The sequence below is a fragment of the Mesoplodon bidens genome (genome assembly GCF_964165515.1).
Source record: "Mesoplodon bidens genome assembly, chromosome: 2".
Classification (NCBI taxonomy): Eukaryota; Metazoa; Chordata; class Mammalia; order Artiodactyla; family Ziphiidae; genus Mesoplodon; species Mesoplodon bidens.
Window position 1 is genome coordinate 33940911 of NC_138177.1, and position 19526 is coordinate 33960436.

The following is a 19526-nucleotide window of genomic DNA, read 5'->3' on the forward strand; positions in this document are numbered from 1 at the left end:
AAAAGTTTCCTACATGACTCTAACCTGAAAGCGCAAAAGGCCATAAGCAAGAGGGTCTAATCACAGTAATATGAATGGAATCAACAGGGAATGGTTGGTAAATACCAATAATTTGCTTCCTTCCAAGAAACTTAATTTTAACTGTTTTGGCTCTCTCAAGCCCAGGAACATAACTCGAGGCATTTTTAAGACATTACAGGAGGATATGTAACTTTACAAAGTAGAGAGTAAAATAAATAGAAAATTTTACCCTATCTTCCCCAAAGATGAAATAAACTTAAGATAGTTATAAAACTTTAGTGTTGAATGTCAGAGCTTTCTTTTATGAAAAATAAAATAAGTATATCTTACTTAGAGATTTTTAAAACATGTCAGTAATACAGACATATTCACTGCCCACTAAACCAGTATTTACATATTTTTAAAGTATGATCCTCCAGGCCTACATGTGAATCTCAGGAACTCACCTCAGACCTAATGATCAGATTTGGAGTGTGGGGTTCAAAAATCTGCATGTCAAACAAGAGGTTTGGCTGATACTCATGCACATCGAAATCTGTCCTATTCACACCTCAGATTTCAGAATTAGAAAGGACTGGTAGTATCTTCACCAAGCAGTGACAATTACAGTTTATAACAAGAACCCAAAGATGTTTTTCAAAAATCCTGAAATACCTACTCATCAAACATAATTACTAAAGTTTTAAAGTTAAATGTATTTTGATTATTTTAATTACTGGAATCAAAAAGTCTATTTACACCATATTTTAAGCAGAATAATTACTTTGACAGCATAACTTATTTTCCATCCTTTATATAACCATGTGAGCAGAGTTCTAGGGTCTGTCATATTCACAACTGTATCTCCAGTGCCTAAAACTGTGTTTTATACATGCCTGATACACCTCCAAAAACTGGCTGAGTGACTGAAGAATTCTTCAAGTATTCTAAATAAAGGAAATTGAACTATTTCAAAAAAATTTTTCATTACTTGCTGCAATTCTATTACCTATCAAATTAATGAGAAACTACAGATGTATGAAGGGTACCCTTTACATTATTGCCAAGGAAATTTGTTTTCTGTGTCCGTGTTTCTTTGTGTTTGTTCAAGTTGAAAATTCCATAAGATTCTTCAGTACCCGCCATCGCCTATGGCATCAAATTCAACTCCTCTGCATGGTATAGGGTCAGAGTTAAGGCAAGTAATCCTCAGTACTCACAACAATAAATGCAAGTGTAGCAGAGATTTCTTAAGAGCTGTTCATAATCATCTAACCTTGGAAATACAAGTCCCCTATATATGAACCTTCAAGTTGCAAACTTTCAAAGATGCAAACATGTGTTCGCATGTCCAATCACATAAGTTAGTTCACGTGTCTGGTGTACACTGTCACACGCATGCCTCCTCTATAAGTGGTTGTGCTTTTGTTTACTTTACTGTACAGTACTGTATAGAGTACAGTAGAACAGTATCTTTATTTCAAGCCCAGGATGTCCAGAAGCAATGGTAAAAGCAGTGGTGATGTAGCTGGTACCACTAAGAATCACCAAGAGAAACAAGAGGGAGAAGAAGTAACTGAAGAACCGAAGAGATTCACGATACAGGAAATGGCAAAGGGATTTTCTTTGAGGAGGCACTGTTAGTTTTTGAGGCATAGGACCTAAATGTAGAATGCTACACAAAGGTTGCAGCTACCATTCAGAATGCAATCCAGTGCTACCGTGTCATCTATGACAAGAAAAAAAGAGCTACTACCCAGACATCACTGGATCGTTTTTTCAAGAGTAGATAGAATTGAATCCAGCAAGGAACCAGAACCTGTGCCATCAAGGTCAGGAGTGAGCAGCTTGCCCTCCGACTCCTATTGCTGACGATCCTTCAGCTCCACCACCTCCCACCTCCTCTCCCTCCTCCAGTCAGTAACTCTTCTTGCCTGTTCCCTTGATGCCAGCCCCTGTATGCCAGCTGTTGTACTGTACTTTTCAAGGTACTGTACTATAAGACGAAAAATGTTTTCTTTATTTTTGGGTTTGTTTTTTATGTATTATTTGTGTGAGAAGTATTATAAACCTATTACAGTACAGTACTATATAGCTGATTGTGTTAGTTGGGTACCTAGGCTAACTTTGTTGGACTTACAAACAAATTGGACTTACGAATCCTCTCTAGGAATGAAACTCATTCGGATGTAGGAGACTTACTGTATGGAAAATAGGGTCAGGCTGTGTATGGAGAATTTCCTATATTGTATAATTCCCCTCCTCAATAAAGGGAAATAAATGTTATATTAAAAACTCTGTAGGTTTATGTAGAAGATTTGTTTAAAATATATAATATATTAGGAACAAATCTGTAAGGATTAGAGTTAGACCTGACCGTAAGAACATTTCAATTCCTATGTTTTAAAAACAGTTATCTTAGGAAATTCCCTGGCGGTCCAGTGGTTAGGACTCCACGCTTTCACTGCCAAGGGCCAGGGTTCGGTACCTGGTTGGGAAACTAAGATCCCACAAGCCACACAGTGTGGCCAAAAAATAAATAAATAAAAGACAATGAAATAAATAAATAAATAAATAGATAGATATTAAAATAAAATTTTAAAAGTTATCTTCCCAAGTAAAACAAAGCAGTTAAACCAATAATAATTGCCCAGAAGTACCAAAAACTTAAGCATTAATATGTGAAGAAGAAGCCATTAACACTGCTCTGGTCAGTGGTCATAATACAGCCAAAGACCCAATATGCAATAACAGAGAAGATGGGTCCATTTTCATCCACTATACCAAAAAGCCATCCCTAACCATCACCCACCCTCTCCCCATCACACACATTTTTTTAAAATGACTTGAGGGAGGGGGCATGTCACGGGGGTAAGTATAACTGCATAGAGTTGTGTGGGTGAGTTAAAGAGGAATTTCTTAACCTAGTCCAAGAACCATTACACAATATCAAATTCCTTGAATTTTACTACTTTATTCACTCAAATGATAAAATATACAAATTCACAAGGTACTAACTCACCATTATATATTTATATATATATATATTCTTTATAATAGTTAAATACTTCTAACATCCATAAAGTGACCCCTTGCTTCTTCCTTCATTTTGATTCATCTGGACCTTTGTCAAAAATGACAGACACACAGGGACTTCCCTGGTAGAGCAGTGGTTAAGAATCTGCCTGCTAATGCAGAGGACATGGGTTCTATCCCTGGCCTGGGAAGATCCCACATGCCATGGAGCAACTAAGCCCATGCGCCACAACTACCGAGCCTGCACTCTAGACCCCGCGAGACACAACTACAGAGCCCATGCGCCACAACTACAGAAGCCCACACGCCTAGAGCCCGTGCTCCACAAGAGAAGCCACTGCAGTGAGAAGCCCGGATACTGCAACGAAGAGTAGCCCCCGCTCGCCACAACTAGAGAAAGCCCACGCGCAGCAAGGAAGAACCAACGCAGCTATAAACAAATTTATTTATTTATTTATTTATTTATTAAAATATGACAGGGGGCTTCCCTGGTGGCGCAGTGGTTGAGAGTCCGCCTGCCGATGCAGGAGACACAGGTTCGTGCCCCGGTCTGGGAAGATCCCACGTGCCGCAGAGCGGCTGGGCCCGTGAGCCATGGCCGCTGAGCCTGTGCTCCGCAACGGGAGAGGCCACAACAGTGAGAGGCCCGCGTACCGCAAAAAAAAAAAAAAAAAAAATATGACAGACGCACAAATGAAAGATTAAGTCTCAAAAATACCAGATAGAGTAGTTAAATATAATCAAAAGTGTCTTATATAAATGTCTTATCTATATATTTTACTTATAAATATCCCTGGTCTACGCCTGGAGGGGTGGGATAGGGAGGGTGGGAGGGAGACGCAAAAGGGAGGGGATATGGAAACATATGTATATGTATAACTGATTAAATTTGTTATAAAGCAAAAAATATATATATATATCCCTGGTCTACACCACAGAAAAAGTTCACTAAGCAATTTACAATTTAAACTTATGGATGCATCTTTTAAAAAATGAATTAAATTTATGATCAACAGAAATAAAAACAAATCTGTCTGGCATTTAAATAATGAAGCTAATAATTATGAGGGAAAAATTATAATTCAACTACATCTATTTCTTAAAAATAAAAAAAACTTAAATATTGATAGTATTACATAACATTCTTCCCATGTTTAATTTCACATCCAAATCTTAAGGGTCATTTCCCAAGAATATTTAAAGCCACATCATTTTGCCAAGTGTCTCTCTCAAACCTTGAGTGATAATCAAATTACTTGTTTCAAGAAAATATCAAAACACTCTTTTGAAGAAAATGTCATGTTTGTCTATTTTCTCATCTTCAACTGTTAACCAGTCTCACCTCTGCCCAAATCTCATTTGACAATAGTGTTCCATATGATTTTAGCGATTCAACAAAGTTTTCATAGACATCATGAAATCCTCTATGTTTTATGAGATCAGCTATTTTACTTTACAATACAACCACTTCCCTTCTCTTCCACCAATAAAATCCTATAAAATCCAATAAAATTCCACCACTTCCTCTCTTCTGGACTCTTGCAATGTTCCTAACGTTCCTCTTAGCTTCCAATGGCAGGGGGTTGAGAGGGACACAGAATCTCTATCCTCTACATGGGATGGGAGCCCCAGTAAATATTTTAAAATCTAAAACAGATCCTACTCAAAACTCCCCCATGACTTTTTATTATCTCTTCACTTCACTTCATTCATGTGTCAGCTCTCTAATACATCTAATTTCCTTCCTAGGGTACTACTTACATGTTATGTACTACTACTATATTATATTTTTGCTTATTTAGCATCTGCCCCAACCTCCACACACACACACCCCAAAAGGTAAGCTCCATAAAGGCAGGATATTTGCCAGCTAGATTCAACACTTCGAACAGTGCCCAGTGCATCAGAGGCATTAAATAAACAGAGCCAGTTAAATGAATATAATACTATATTGTCAACAAGTTATTAAAAGTCGTCAGTAAGATTAACAAAGACCTGGACACACAGATAGAAAGAAACACTACTGTTAAAGGCTATGACAGAGAGTCATATGACAATGAGAACTATCAGTTTATTAGAGAAGATTTTGTGATATATGACAACTTTTACTTGCCTGCATGCACTCACATAATAAATATTTCACTGACAAAGATTCCATGTATATCAGGAAGTGAATGTTAAGCTTAAAGATAATATCCCACAGCTGAGTCATTCCCAAGTGTTTTAAAGAAAATAAAATATGGACAAAAACAAGCTGAATTACACAGGTAAAGTGACCCCAGAATCACCTAGCACTCACGAGGATTCTCCATAAAATGTCTGATGAAGAATATCAAACATCCCAGGAATGTTCTTTAACTGAATATCCCTTGTGCCCCTTCCCCAAATATTGTCCCAAACTAGATCTAAAATAGCTTTCCTGAACTGACAATGGCTCTAAAGCTTAGTGTAATCTCTTGCACTGTCATTGGACTGCTTGATAATCCATGTTATCCTAAAATCATCTGTCTGAAAAGCTTACATTAGACCACTATCCTAAGTGGATTAGCAAGTTAAAAACATGTAAAATTGTTCTTGCTTTGAACACAACAAAAAAGTTCAAATTCAAATTTTAGGTAGTAGATATTTCAAATAGATCTTTAGAGCTATATAGGGACCGCAGACATTCACTATATTTCACAAAAACTTACTGAAGGAGGCCAGTCACTACTGCTACTCAAAAACCTAGGGAGGGGCTTCCCTGGTGGCGCAGTGGTTGAGAGTCCGCCTGCCGATGCAGGGGACACGGGTTCGTGCCCTGGCCCGGGAAGATCCCACATGCCGTGGAGCGGTTAGGCCCATGAGCCATGGCCACTGAGCCTGTGCATCCGGAGCCTGTGCTCCGCAACAGGAGAGGCCACAACAGTGAGAGGCCCGCGTACCACAAAAAAAAAAAAAAACCTAGGGAAACAGTCACGAGTAAGACAAATGTAATTCCTGCTCTAATAGAGGGTACAGAAGGGAAGACAAATTAATAATGGGGAGTTATAAAGAAAATACCAGGGATATCTAAACTAACAGATCTATCTAATGGCCTCATTTTAAATCTGGGAATGAGATCTGCAAGAAAATTCAAGCAGTTAGTGGAAAAGTTAAAGGTATTAGTTTATCTAATTCTTCCCTAATATTACCATTTCATGTTCTCCAATTATAGATTTCTAATGTCATCTGATTTTAATTCACAAAGTATTTAAAGCTGCCATTATTTTAAGAAATCCACCAAACTTTTAATCCAACAGTGAATTCACAGTATTATAATATTCTACTCACTAACTGTCCCTGACATGAAAATTCAAAGCATTAAGGAAAGAGTCTATCTCAATCTCATTTCTAGATCATGACCAAAGTAATTTCTCAGGGGTTTTTGTACATTACATGGAAAAGGCTCCCAAGGACTAATACCATATGTGCACTCTGTAACATAAATCCTAAGCAATTACAAGTTTCAAGCTTTGTACCTGTGTGATGGAGAAGGAGCTTCAAATTGAGGCACTGTGCTATCCTCACTGACAGGAGAGTATAAGCCGCTCATTTCCTGGAAGCACAATTAGTAGAGTTACAGACACTCCAAAGAGAAGATGTATAAATCAAAAGGAGTTATGATATTATATTCCTTTCCAATCCCAGGTTTTATCAGTCCCTTTTGTCTCAACAACCAAATTTCTCAAGGCTTCCTTTCCACAGAGTAGAAAAGCAAGGATATCTGAAAGTTAAGAGACAAGCCTTTTCTATGATACACATTCTTAAAGAACCAGAAACACTTTAATAAATATTCATCACTAATGAAGCTACCGAATGCAGAAAAAGACAAATGTAAATAATTTGAATGAGATGTACAGTACACTATGTGAACAGTGAACTAGCTAATCATTAATCCAGATGAGACCCTATTGATAAATATTAAGATAAATATGACAGTATGGATACTGGATCATTAGGTTCAACTCTCCAAAGTACAGAAAAACAGGATATGTCATTCTCTACTTCAAAAATATTCTCTGCAAACATTAAGAAAAGTAGCATTCCTCTTGATTCAAATATTAGCTTCCTAGTAAACAATGGATTAAGCTCTAACTTTGATCATTAACTAGAGGAAAAGGCCTCCTAATAAACTATTACTGCATAAATTATTACTGTGACTTTCTATACAATGGAGACCAATCCCATAAATTTAATGCAGCAATTTAAAGCAAAAGCAAAAATTTCATGAAATTGGAAAATTACTAGAGATGTGAGAAATTCTTGATATCTTACTTCCACTCTTTTGATATCCTCTTCCAAAACACTTAACTCCTTCTGAATCTGCTCCAGTTGCTGTAGATTAGAGAGGAGGAAATAAAAAGCCTAAACCAAACCACACAAGCATCACCACAATCATAAAATAACTTAACGTTTACAAAATGATTTCTAGGAAAATGTGCACTAATGGTTGTCAGGGTGAAATACTGCAGACAAAAAGTGCTGTAAGTTCCTATGTTAAAAAGTAAATGTAAAGACTTAATATTTAAGAAAACAGTATTTTCTTTAATACAAGGATTGGCTTTATAATAAAATATTAAAGATGAACAACAATGACAATATGACTTAATAAAAACAGAAGACATCCGAAGAATTTTCAAATTACCTCATTTATGTCAGCAATTAATGTCAGCATGTCAGTTAACCCCATTTTAAAAATAAGTCTCAGAGATTAAATTCTACCACCCCAAAGCAATCACAAATTAGCCTCTTAAGCATTTTTTAAAACATATTTAAGATAATCTTTTATCTTTGATATCTTACCTACTGCACCATAACCTTCCTCCACACCATTAAAATGCAAACATTTTAATTGTTGCATCACATTCAACAATATATTTAAGCATCAGAGGTTTAAGTTGTTTGCAAACTATCATAAGTAATTCTGGAACATATGAGTCTGCATTTCAAATTTCACTGATGATTAAAGATGAAATTATTCGATCAAAAGAAATAGTTAGCAAATCTTCACTGCATAAAACAAAACTGCTTTTCAGAAACACCATCACATTTAAATTTCTATCACTATTATGTATAAGTGGCTGTCTTAATCTAACCCAAATATATTGAGCCAATTTTTAAAATGTAAAATAACAATAATGAATATTTATGTAATAGTATTTATTGCCAGGTGTGAAATAGGAACTACTACACAGGAAAATGAAGCACAGAAAGGTTAAGTGGCCTGTCCAAGATTATTCAGCAAATACATGGCAGACAAACAGATTTTTAAGCACCTTTTCTTCTGTGGCAATACATACACAATTGATAACATATTAATTCAAATATTTGCCAATCCTAAGCATTTTGCTAAGCACTGTGAAAAACAGGATTTAGAAAACTCTAGCCCTTGCCCTCATGGAACTCAGTCTAGGGAAGATGGCAAAAAGTAAACCAATAGTTGAAATATCATAGAAAACATTATGATGATGGTATGTACAAAGAATTAAAGGTACACAGACTGCCCCTAACCTAGATGGAAAACTTGGGGAGAGGGAAAAGGCAACTGGATAACTGAAACAGGATCTGAAATTAAATGAAATGCTGAGCCTTGAAGGACTAACAGTAATTTGCCAGGTGGAAAAAAAGTGGGAAAAGACAGAATAAACAGAGTAAATAATAAAACACACAAAGACCTAAAAGCTATGAGAAAGGGAAATAATAAATCTGAATTTATGACAATGAATGAAATCACCCAATGTCAATCAGTACAGTCAGAAGAGATGAGAACAAAAACTGGGTATAGGGAACACCAACGGTTAAGAGATAGGCAAAGGAAGAAGGAGCAGCTCTATGTCAACCATCAATAAGGGCAAGGGCAAAAGCCACGAGAAAAGATAGCACAGTATCACAGAAACCATGGTGGGGACAGGGGGAGGGAGTTTTAAAAAAAAGTGATTAGCATTGTCAAATTCTTTCAATTCTTCCATCTACTTTAATAAATTTTATTCCACCCTAAAATTTTTCACACAATACACCTACCTTAACTTAAACCTTGCTCTCCCTCAAGGACACAGTCTGCCTTGGAACTCTTTCAGATAAAAGTTAGTCAAGTGATAAATTTTCTCATGCCCCAGACTAGATGGGGACTTCCACTTCTACTGCATTCATTGGCCATTTCCAATAATTAGTCTTCCACTCTAACATAAAAAACACTCTGGTCTGGCTCAGTCCAAGCAGCCAAATCACTGTCAACAGATCTAAGACATCTACAAATATCCCAGTTATTTCCTACCATCACTAAATCCTTTTGCCTTTTGGTCCATAGCCATTTTCGACTCCGTTGATCCTAACCTCTAACTCAGCAAAACATCCCATGGTCACCCCTTAACTTTTTTCATTTAATTAGCTTGAAATGCTCCACTGCTGAAATCCTTATTTAAACAAATGCTGATGGGGTCTTTAGTATGACTGTTTTCAAAACACATTTAAAGAGAAGGGTGAAAGTAAACATCTAAAATATCAACATCCAGAGACAGCCAATATCACTTGTATGATACATAATACATAGTTAAGATCAAATTAACAATTTTCATTCCACTTCTGCAATTGAAGTACCAAGAAAAAAAATCCAGTATCACCTTAAATCTCAAAATACTAAATGCTAATGCCCAACCCTCTGAAGATAATGCCCCATCCTTCCAGTGCCCCAAAGCTTTGCTGGATAATACATCCATTACTATATATGAAGGCCATATATTAGATGAACTACATAAAACTACCAATGTCCAAACAATTTTTACTTCCAAAAGCAGCAATTTCATATGGTTCAATTTAAAATAAAACAACCAAGGTACAAGGGCTGCCGTAATAAATACATAGGTATAGTGTATCGATAAAACAAAATGATGTAACCTACTTGTGTGAAAAAGTCTGAAAAGGTGTCAAGACAAGAAATTTTTTTTTTTAATTTCAGAGAATGGAAACTAGAGAGCACATGTTAAACGAGGTGTTTACATTTCAAGACGAAATTCTGAAAAAGTTTAAAGCTCTAAAACATTGTGTTTTTCTGATTTATAATAAGAAATACAGCCTCCTGTAGGGCCTCCAGATGGGGATTGGTTGTTAGGGGAACCAGCCATGTGATTAGAGGGTTGGAACTTTCAGCCCCACCTTCTAACATCCAGAGAAGAGAGAGGGGCTGGCGACTGAGTTGAATCAACAATGGCCGATCAATCATGTCCATGGAATGAAGTCTCCATAAAAAACACTAACTTAAGGGGTTCAAAGGGATTCTGGGTTGGTGAACATGTAGGTTGGTGAGCACATGGAGATGCTTGGAGAATGGCACACCTGGAGAGGGTATGGAAGCTCCATGCCCCCTGTGTTGTATCCTTTCACCATAAACTGGTAATCTAGTAAGTAAACTATTTTCCTAAGTTATGTGACCCATTCTAGCAAATTATCAAACCCAAGGAAGCAGACATGGGAACTACCAATTTATAGCCAGTAGGTCAGATGCACATATGACTTCCTGGACTTGCAATTTTCATCTGAAGGGGCAGCTCAGTCTTGTGGGACTGAGTCCTTAACTAGTGGAATCCGGGGCTAACTCCAGGTAGACAGTGTTAGATAGAATTGAACTGAATTGAATTGAACTGTAGGACACTCAGTTGGTGTCCAAAGAGAACTGGAAAACTGGTGTGAGAAATGACCTACACATTTGGTGGCCAAAAATATGGAGAGTGGTGATGAATAATGGAAACAAGTGTTCTCCTTTCAGGCATCACTATAAGACATTATAGTACAAGGAAACAGAAGAAAGACAAAGGATAACCATTTTAAAAAGAAGAAAGAAAACTGGGCTAACTTCACTCTGCAAGTATGTTTCATAAGCCAGAGAGGCAGAATCTAGAATAAAAGCATGAATCAGAGTCCAAGAATCTTTTGGAGATATATGAAGGAAGTCCATAAAGCCGAACTGTCATTATCTAAATGAAAATCGATCACAAATTGGGAATGATAATAGACCAACCTCTGGATCAAATCTGCCTTAACACTATTATGAGTTTGGGGGCTACTAAAAATAATAATAATAAATACATAAGATGGAGAAATGCTGCTTGAGAACACAGTCCTAAGCCATCAACAGCAAGCACTCTCTTAACACAGCATACTGTACCAAAACCCAAAGAAAATTTTTTAAAAATTTAAATTTAAAAAGTGAAGAAAGTCTCAGAATCCCTTAAGACTAAAACATAAAAGAATTAAAAAACAGAGCCCCCTTTTATTGACATTAGCTTTGGTGCAGGTAGGTATCATTGGCACTCATTTATTTGACCATCACTATGATTTGATAAAAATATGCTTAAGTATTAAATTCAGTATTTTGATTTTTAGAGCTAATATAATTAGAATACATTATAGCTGCCAAGACTTCTTCAATTATCTGACATATTCAAAACTGAACAAAAGAATACTGATACACTTTCAGAAAAAAAGTTGGTTAAAAAGAGAGTAGCAAAATTAATATATGGATATAAAAACAAGAAAGCACTAAAAAAAACTCAAAAAAAAAAAGAAAGCACTGTACACCAATTAGATCATCCAACACCCAGAACACTGACAACACCAAAAGCTGACGAACATGTGTAGCAACAAGAACTCTCATTTATTCTTGGTAGGAATGAAAAATTGTACAGCCACTCTGGAAGACAGTTTGGCAGTTTATTAAAAAATTAAACATACTCTTATCATATGATCCAGTATTACACTCCGGTATTTACCCAAAGGAGTTGAAAACTTAAGATTCCCAAAAAACACACTGAGAGCAGCTATATATTCATAATACCAACACTTGAAACAACCAAGATGTCCTTCAGAAAATGAATGGATAAATAGTGATACATCCAGACAATGGAATAATATTCAGTACTAAGAAGAAATGAGCTCTCAATCCATGAAAAGACATGGAAGAAACTTAAATGCATATTACTATAGCGTGTACGGGAAATCTCTGTAGCTTCCTTTCAATTCTTAAAACTGCTCTAAAAAACAAAGTCTTTAAAAATATATAAATACATTCAAGTAACCCTTAAAGAAAAAACATAAGAACAAAAAATCAAAAGAGAAAAGAAACATAAAACAAATAATAAAATGGCAGGCTTAAACTCTAAATTTACATTAAATGTAAATGGCCTAAATACAAAATTCTAAGACTGCTGAGTCAGGCAAAGTGAATGAAAAACCTCTGCTGTCTATAAGAAACTCACCTAAAATAAGTAAGTGATATAACAAGGAACCAAAGACTCAGTAAGGATGCAAAAAATTCTCACCATATATCTAACAAACTTTACACCACACCATGCAATGGCAGGAAACACATTCTTTTCAAACACAAATATTTCAAAATTTAATGAACAAACGGGTGATAATGCAAATATCATACTAAGAAAAACACTAATTATTTTCTCATAACAATGCAATTATAACAGAAATCCATAATTTAAAAAAAAGAAAATCCCCACATCCAAGTAATAAGTTTATCTCTAAATAACCCACAGGCCTAAGAAAAACTATAATGAAAATTAGCAACTATTTTGAACTAAGGAATAACAAACAAAATGCCATACCATAATTATTAGATTCAACTAAAAGAAAAATTGTGGCCTCAAATGCCTATATTAGAAAAAAGTCTGCCTACTAATATACTAATATGTATATCCAAATTAACAAATTAGAAAAGAAACAACAAAATAAAACAAAAGAAAGTAGAAGGGTGGAAACTGTAATTATAAAGAGGGTATTAATAAAATGGAAAACAAAATAAAGAATATAAAACTGAAAGTTGGTTCCTAGATAAAACTCAAAATTGTTACATCCCTGGCAAGAACTGATCAAGAAAAAAGAGAGAAATGTACAGCACCAATAGCAGAGTCAGGAATGAAAGACATCACTAAAAACTCTGGGGACATTAAAAACTTAGTATTAAGACCAAGCTAATACCAAAAAATTTGAAAATTTAGATGAAACAGAAAATGCTTAGAAAAAGTATAACATGTCAAAAATGGTATCTAAAACAAAACTCTGAATAAGCAATAACTGAATCAATACTTTAAAAGCTTCTGCAAACAACAGGTCCAGATAGCTTCTCCAGCAAAATCCTTAAACATTCAGCAAAGACATCCAACCTAGATTATACAGATTCTTCCAGAAAATAGAAAAAGATGGTACATTACCCAACTCATTTGATAAAACTATCTTTATAACAAAATTGGACAGGATCAGTGTAAAAAAAAATTAAAGAACAATCTCATTAATTAATACAGATGCAATAAGGAAGGCAAGTAGGGCAAACAACTGTCCTGGTCGGGTTTCTAGAATGCAGAACATTCAGTGATAAAACTAGAATACTCTTGGGCAAATCAGGATAGTTGGTCACCCTAGGTGCAAAGTTGATTGACTTTTAATGTTAAACCAATGTAATTATCCAGTTTAACATAATGAAAAAAAAATACCATCTCAACTGCACAAAAATTTAGGAAACTGGGAATAGAAACTTAGCTCCTTGAATGATAAAAAAAAAAATACCTACCAAAAACCTACAGAAAACATCATACCTAATGGTGACACGTCGAAAGCTTTCACTTTGAGATCAGCACCAAGACTAGGATGCCCCGCTATCACCACTTCTATTCATCATTGTACCGGATGTCCTAGCCAGCAGAGTAAGACAAGAAAAATAAATAAAGGATATAAGGATCATAAGGAAAGAAACTAAACTGTTATTATTTGCAGATGATGATGCGTACACAGAAGACATAAAATAATCTACAAATTATTAGAATTAATGATTTTAACAAGGTTGCTGGATACCAAAAGAAATGTGTCAAAATCAACTGCATTTCTATATATATACCAGCAACGAATAGTAAGAAACTGAAATTAAAGACACAGACATCACTTACAATAGCATAAAAATGATTGAAGACCTAAGAACAACTCTAAAATAAAGATGTGTTAAGAATAATACCCTGAAAAATATCAAAATTTTGAAGGACATTCTTAAGGACCTAGATATACAGAGAGAAATACCATGTTCAAAGGCTATTGTAAAGATAGTCCCCAAATTCATCTATGGAGTCAAAGTAATCCCAATAAAGATCACAGCAGGTGTACCATGGAAATGTATCAGCTGGTTCTAATATTTATAGAGAAATACAAAGAGCCATGAATAGCTGAGACTTTCCTAAAAAAGAATAGTAACTTACTTTAAAGTTCTAGTATTTAATACAATGTGGTATTGCCAGAAAGACAGACAAACAGACCGGTGGAGCAGAAGAGAGCCTAAAAACAGACCCACACATGTATGGACACATGAGGTAAGACTGATGTGGTATTTCAAAGCAATGGGAAAAGGATGGACTCTCTAATTAAGGATGCTTGGACATCTGGACATCCATATGAAAAATTCCCAAGTAGATTACAGATGCGAGTATGAAAAATAAAAGGTAAAGATTCAAGTAGGTAATATAGCAAAATGTCTTCATGACCTCAGGTGGAGAAGAATTCTTTACCTAACATAAAAGGTACTAATTATAACAGGAAAGAGTAATAAATTTGACTCTATTATGGACAGAAACTTCTGCTCATCAAATGACATAATTAAGACAATGGAAAAAGCAGCCCAATTAGAGGGGTAAAAGATCTGCTATAGAGAAGTAGATATAGAGATAGATAGATAGAACAAAGAACTTTTATCTAGAATATATAAACAATAAACCAATAAGAAAATCAACTAAATAGAAAAGGTGCACAGAGCTTTAAACAAGTACTTCACACATACACAAAAATCCCAATGGCCGATTCATAGTACTGTGTACTCAACCTCACTGGTCTCGGGGAAATGCAACTTAAAACTACAAAGAGATAGCAATGCATATCCTAAGATTTGCTAAACTGAAAAAAGTCTATTGCCACCAAGTACTGGCAAGAATACAGTGCAACAGGAACATTCCTACAATGCCTGTAGGAAGAGTAACCAATACAACTACTCAGGCATTGTTTGGCATTAACTATTAAGTTTGAAGATATACATATCCTATGACTCATTAATTCAACTTCTACATATGTAGCATAGAGATATATGCTAATATATACCTGGATACATATATAAGATAGTAACATTGTTTGTAAATAGCTCAAAATCAGAAACAACTCACAAGTCCATCAACAACAAAAATGGGGTGTATTCATTTAATAGAATACTATACAACAATAAAAATGGATCAATTATAGCCATATACAACAATGGGGATGAATCTTAACACTGAGCCAAAGACAAGAACAAAACATTATATAATGCAGAAGTGCATTTATATTAGTTCAAAAGAAGAGACTTATAAATACTTAGGCATCAAAAGAATAAAGAAAAACAGAGAGGTGATTACCATAAATATCAGAATATTGACTACCTAATGGGCAAGGGAGAAGGCTATAATCTGGAAAGGGTAGGGAGGGAGCTTCAGGAAGCCTAGCAAAAATCTATTGTTTAATCAAGATGATGGTTACATGGATGATCACTCTACCATGAATCTTTAAACTGTAAATTAGTTTTACGAACTTTTCTGTGCTTTATTTCATATAAAAACAATGTAAAATTCAATTCTTTCAAATATTCAAAATAAAATTCCAAACAAAACCAAAAGGAAACCAAGACTCATCAAAACTGTCTTATTACAATGAATTAAATAGGTACCACAAATATCCAAAAGTGTATTTTAAAATTAAATCGTATGAAATATAAGGCAATTGTTCAAATGCTGGTACAAATTTGCACAGAGGAGACTGGCTTTTACATGGAAACTAAAGCCCTTTTGTTCAATCTGACCATGAAGAAAGAATAACATGTTCATTTAAAAACATATATTTATTAAGTGCTGTGGTAGGCTGGCTGTAAGAAAGCCTTCAAAGATTCCCACTTCAGAATTCACACCCTTGTGTAATTCCCTCTCTTTGTATAGGCTGTACCCAAAGATTTGCTTCTAATGGAAAAAACAGAACACTTGTTGAGATGTAACTTTCAAGATTAATCTACAAAAAGCATGTGACTGCTGTCTTCAAAACCCTCTCTTGCTCCCTGTGAGGGAAGTCAGCTGCCACACAGTAAGTTATCCTATGGAGAAGCCCATGTGGTAAGAATATGGTATCTCTTTCCAACAGCCAACGAGTGAACTGGGAAGCATTCCTATCCCAGTCAAACCTTAAGATAACTGCTGCCCTGGCCAACACCTGGAGCGTAGATTGGTGAGAAACCCTGAGCAAAGGCACTCAGTTACTCTGCACCAAGATTCCTGACACAAGATATTAAATGATGTTTTTAAGCCATTAAATTTGAGGGTAACTTGTTACACAAAAAGAGATAACTAATGAAAATGCCTACTATGTGCCTTGCACATTCCTTTCTCTTAATATTCAAAGGAGAGTCAAGGAAAAAAATAAATCACAAATAAAAATTAAATGTAGGACTCTAACAGCAAGATGTGACATTGGAACAAATAAGTATGTTAAATCTAAAAAGCAGATTCAGAGTCTTGGTTTAGACTCATCATAACTGCAATTAAAAGTCAAGCATAAAATCACAAAGTTAATTTTCAAAGTCTGAATGTTAATCTTAGGGAAAAAAAATCAGAAATAGTAGTTTGTCTCCTGGTCAGTCTGTATTTTGCTTGAATAAGTTCAAGTATAAATTATACTACAGGAGATAAGACCTTTAACAACCATATTCATTTTGAGGACTAAACACACAAATATATACTTTATAATATATGCAAAAAGAAATAACCACTCACTTCATTCTGTCTGTACTAAATCATGAGGTATTAATCAACTACATTTTCTAGACTAAAGTTTACTATTTCCAAATCACTAGTGTACCTGACCCCAATCACAGAAAAATTAATGAAATTTAATCAAAGTAACTGGTAAGTTTTTAAGTCTGTTAACCTAGCTCCAAATTTTCAAAGTTTTAAAACTTTGTTAACCTAGCTCCTCAGAGTCCCTTGTGTAGTTAAACCTGATATACTCAGAATCACTCAATTATGGATACACTAAAAACAAGAAAACCAAAATATATTAACAACAGTATAATCATTGCATATTAAGAGGCACCAATATCCAGAAGTACTTGGAACCAGTATGTTTCTAGGTTAAATTGCCTATCATAAGAAAATATGATCCAAGAGAGAAAAAAAATCCATCATTCACAAGGATCTTATAAGATTCAAACTAAACTCAAGCTGAAAAATTCTAAAGCACAATTAACCCAGACATAATAACAAAAATATAGGAACACTGATACTAAGGGCTATGTGATCAAAGGCAATATCATAGAAGGAGTTATTGGAGGCCACTGGCCACCGCATCAGAGAGACGACAAATTAATATAACAAGGAAGAGCTATCGTTGGGAAACATTCTCCATTGATCTCTCCCATTTCTGCACATCTTTTGATAACTTTTGTTCCAAATTATCTTTTCAAGGATGTTTGTTTAGTGAACACCCTGGCAAGACAGAAATAGTGACTTCCTCCAGGAGAGAGGGCAGATTTGTTTTCTGATCAATAAAACTAGTGTCTCCCTGCAGGGCAAAGACTGAACAGATTTGCTAGCAGACCCCTTTAAAAGACTGGGGTTTCCAAAGTTCAAGGTTCTTTGGTTGTAATATATATCCACTGTATATGCAGAATCTACCAAGGCCCATCTCTAAACCGCCCCTGAGGGACTTGCAGGTCATGAAGCTGATGCTGCCAGATATGCCATGAATAGTCAAGACTTTATTTCCAACCCAGAAGTCTCATGTCTTCTGCCAGCATCTACAAAACTGTGGCGGGCTAACTTATCAGCTTGCTAGTAAAAATCCCAGAACATTCATAGTTGTTTATTTTATAGTTATATGCTGCATCCTTCTTACCTGAGAAAATTTCAAATCTAAATATGTTGAAAGCATTAACAGACACTAGAGAAGTATGAAAAACCTCAGAGGCTAATGAAAACCTTAAATAATTCAGATCATACATAGTGATCATCCATTTCATTTAACCCCCAGATATCCATATGTTTGGACTGTTCACTTAATTGATTCATTATCAAGTTATTTCCTATGTACCAAATCTCACTCGATGAGTTCAAAGTCGAAGGTAAAAACAACTACATAAAACTACTGCAAAACAATTTCACATTCTGTTTTGAAAGGAGAGAAGGTATGTACGGAATATAAAATATTATCACTTTTCCAAAGAATTTGCTATAGCAAAGACGGTTGAGTGTACATACTGAATTAATAATTTTGTTTCCGTATGCTATAAAATGTTCAGCTTTGTTACTCAAAGTTTGGTCCACGGACCAACAGCATCATCATCTGGAGCTTGCTAGAAATGCAGATTATCAGGCTCACACACCCTCTTAATCAGAATTTGGATTCTAAGAAGATCCTCAGGTTATTCTTATGCAAATTGAAGTTAGAGTACCCACCAAAAAAATAAAATTAAAAATCAAGAAGAATATATAAAACTCAAATTCATACTGAAGGTAATTTTTAATAGATACTAAAACATTAAAGTCACAACTGCTACCTTGGCAAAAGTTAAAGAAAAATACAATCATAAACCAGGTAAAGAACATTTAGCTATCAACACTAGCATAACACAGAAAAATCCAATCTGAACAAAGAGAGAAAAAGTTAAAAACAGACATCATGAACAGTCCAAAAAAAGCAGAAATATCAAACTAAGATAATGTAAAGTTCTGGCAATGCACACTTAAAGTACTTCATCAAAACAAGTTCTCATCTTTTTATTTTCAAAAATAATAAAGATGGCCTGGAACCTAACAAATATGGTTATATTTTTTTGAGTAAAAGATGTCCTAATTAGACAACTGAAAGTAAAAATATAACAGTTGGGAATTTAAATATTAAACAGTTTTCAAAGTTATTTTAGCATGCTACCAAGACCACAGGATTTTGCCTTTCATTTTCCCATATTTTATACTATTGTGAAATGACTGAGGAATCTTATAAATGTTAAATTAGGACATTCTGTTATAAAATTATTAATAAAAAGTTATCTTTTAGTTATCCTGCATGACTTACACTTTCCAAGTTCTAAATAGGTAGCTATATTTTTACTTGTTTCCCCTCACCAAGATGTATTTTAATCACAGGAAAATTGTAACCCTCTCTACTTAAGACTTCATTATCTAAATTTTCCTACGTTTTCTTTTCAGGGTGAAAGTTAGGCTGCCATTTGATAATTCTATTATCTATTCTTTATAGCTTTGAGGTAACATCATTATATTCACTCCTATAGAAAACTTTTTAGCACACCTCCAAAAAGGGATTTTTTAAATATCAAGTTGTAAACGTAAAAGAAGTTAAAATAACAAAGCTTAAAAAAGATAAAACTCCTGAAAACTCAAATGCTTTTAAATGCTTAA

General features: G+C 34.8%; 1 protein-coding gene across 3 annotated transcripts in view; it reads right to left on the reverse strand.

Moving 5' to 3' along the window:
• COP1 (COP1 E3 ubiquitin ligase) overlaps positions 1–19526 on the reverse strand; it is a 228051-nt gene that overhangs the window by 142803 nt on the left and 65722 nt on the right. For all 3 annotated transcript variants that reach the window (XM_081225451.1, XM_081225452.1, XM_081225450.1), the window contains 2 exons: positions 7330–7389; positions 6534–6610 (listed from right to left, as the gene is read on the reverse strand). In XM_081225451.1, the coding sequence (XP_081081577.1) occupies positions 6534–6610; positions 7330–7389 (137 nt within the window). The remainder of the gene's footprint in view (positions 1–6533; positions 6611–7329; positions 7390–19526) is intronic.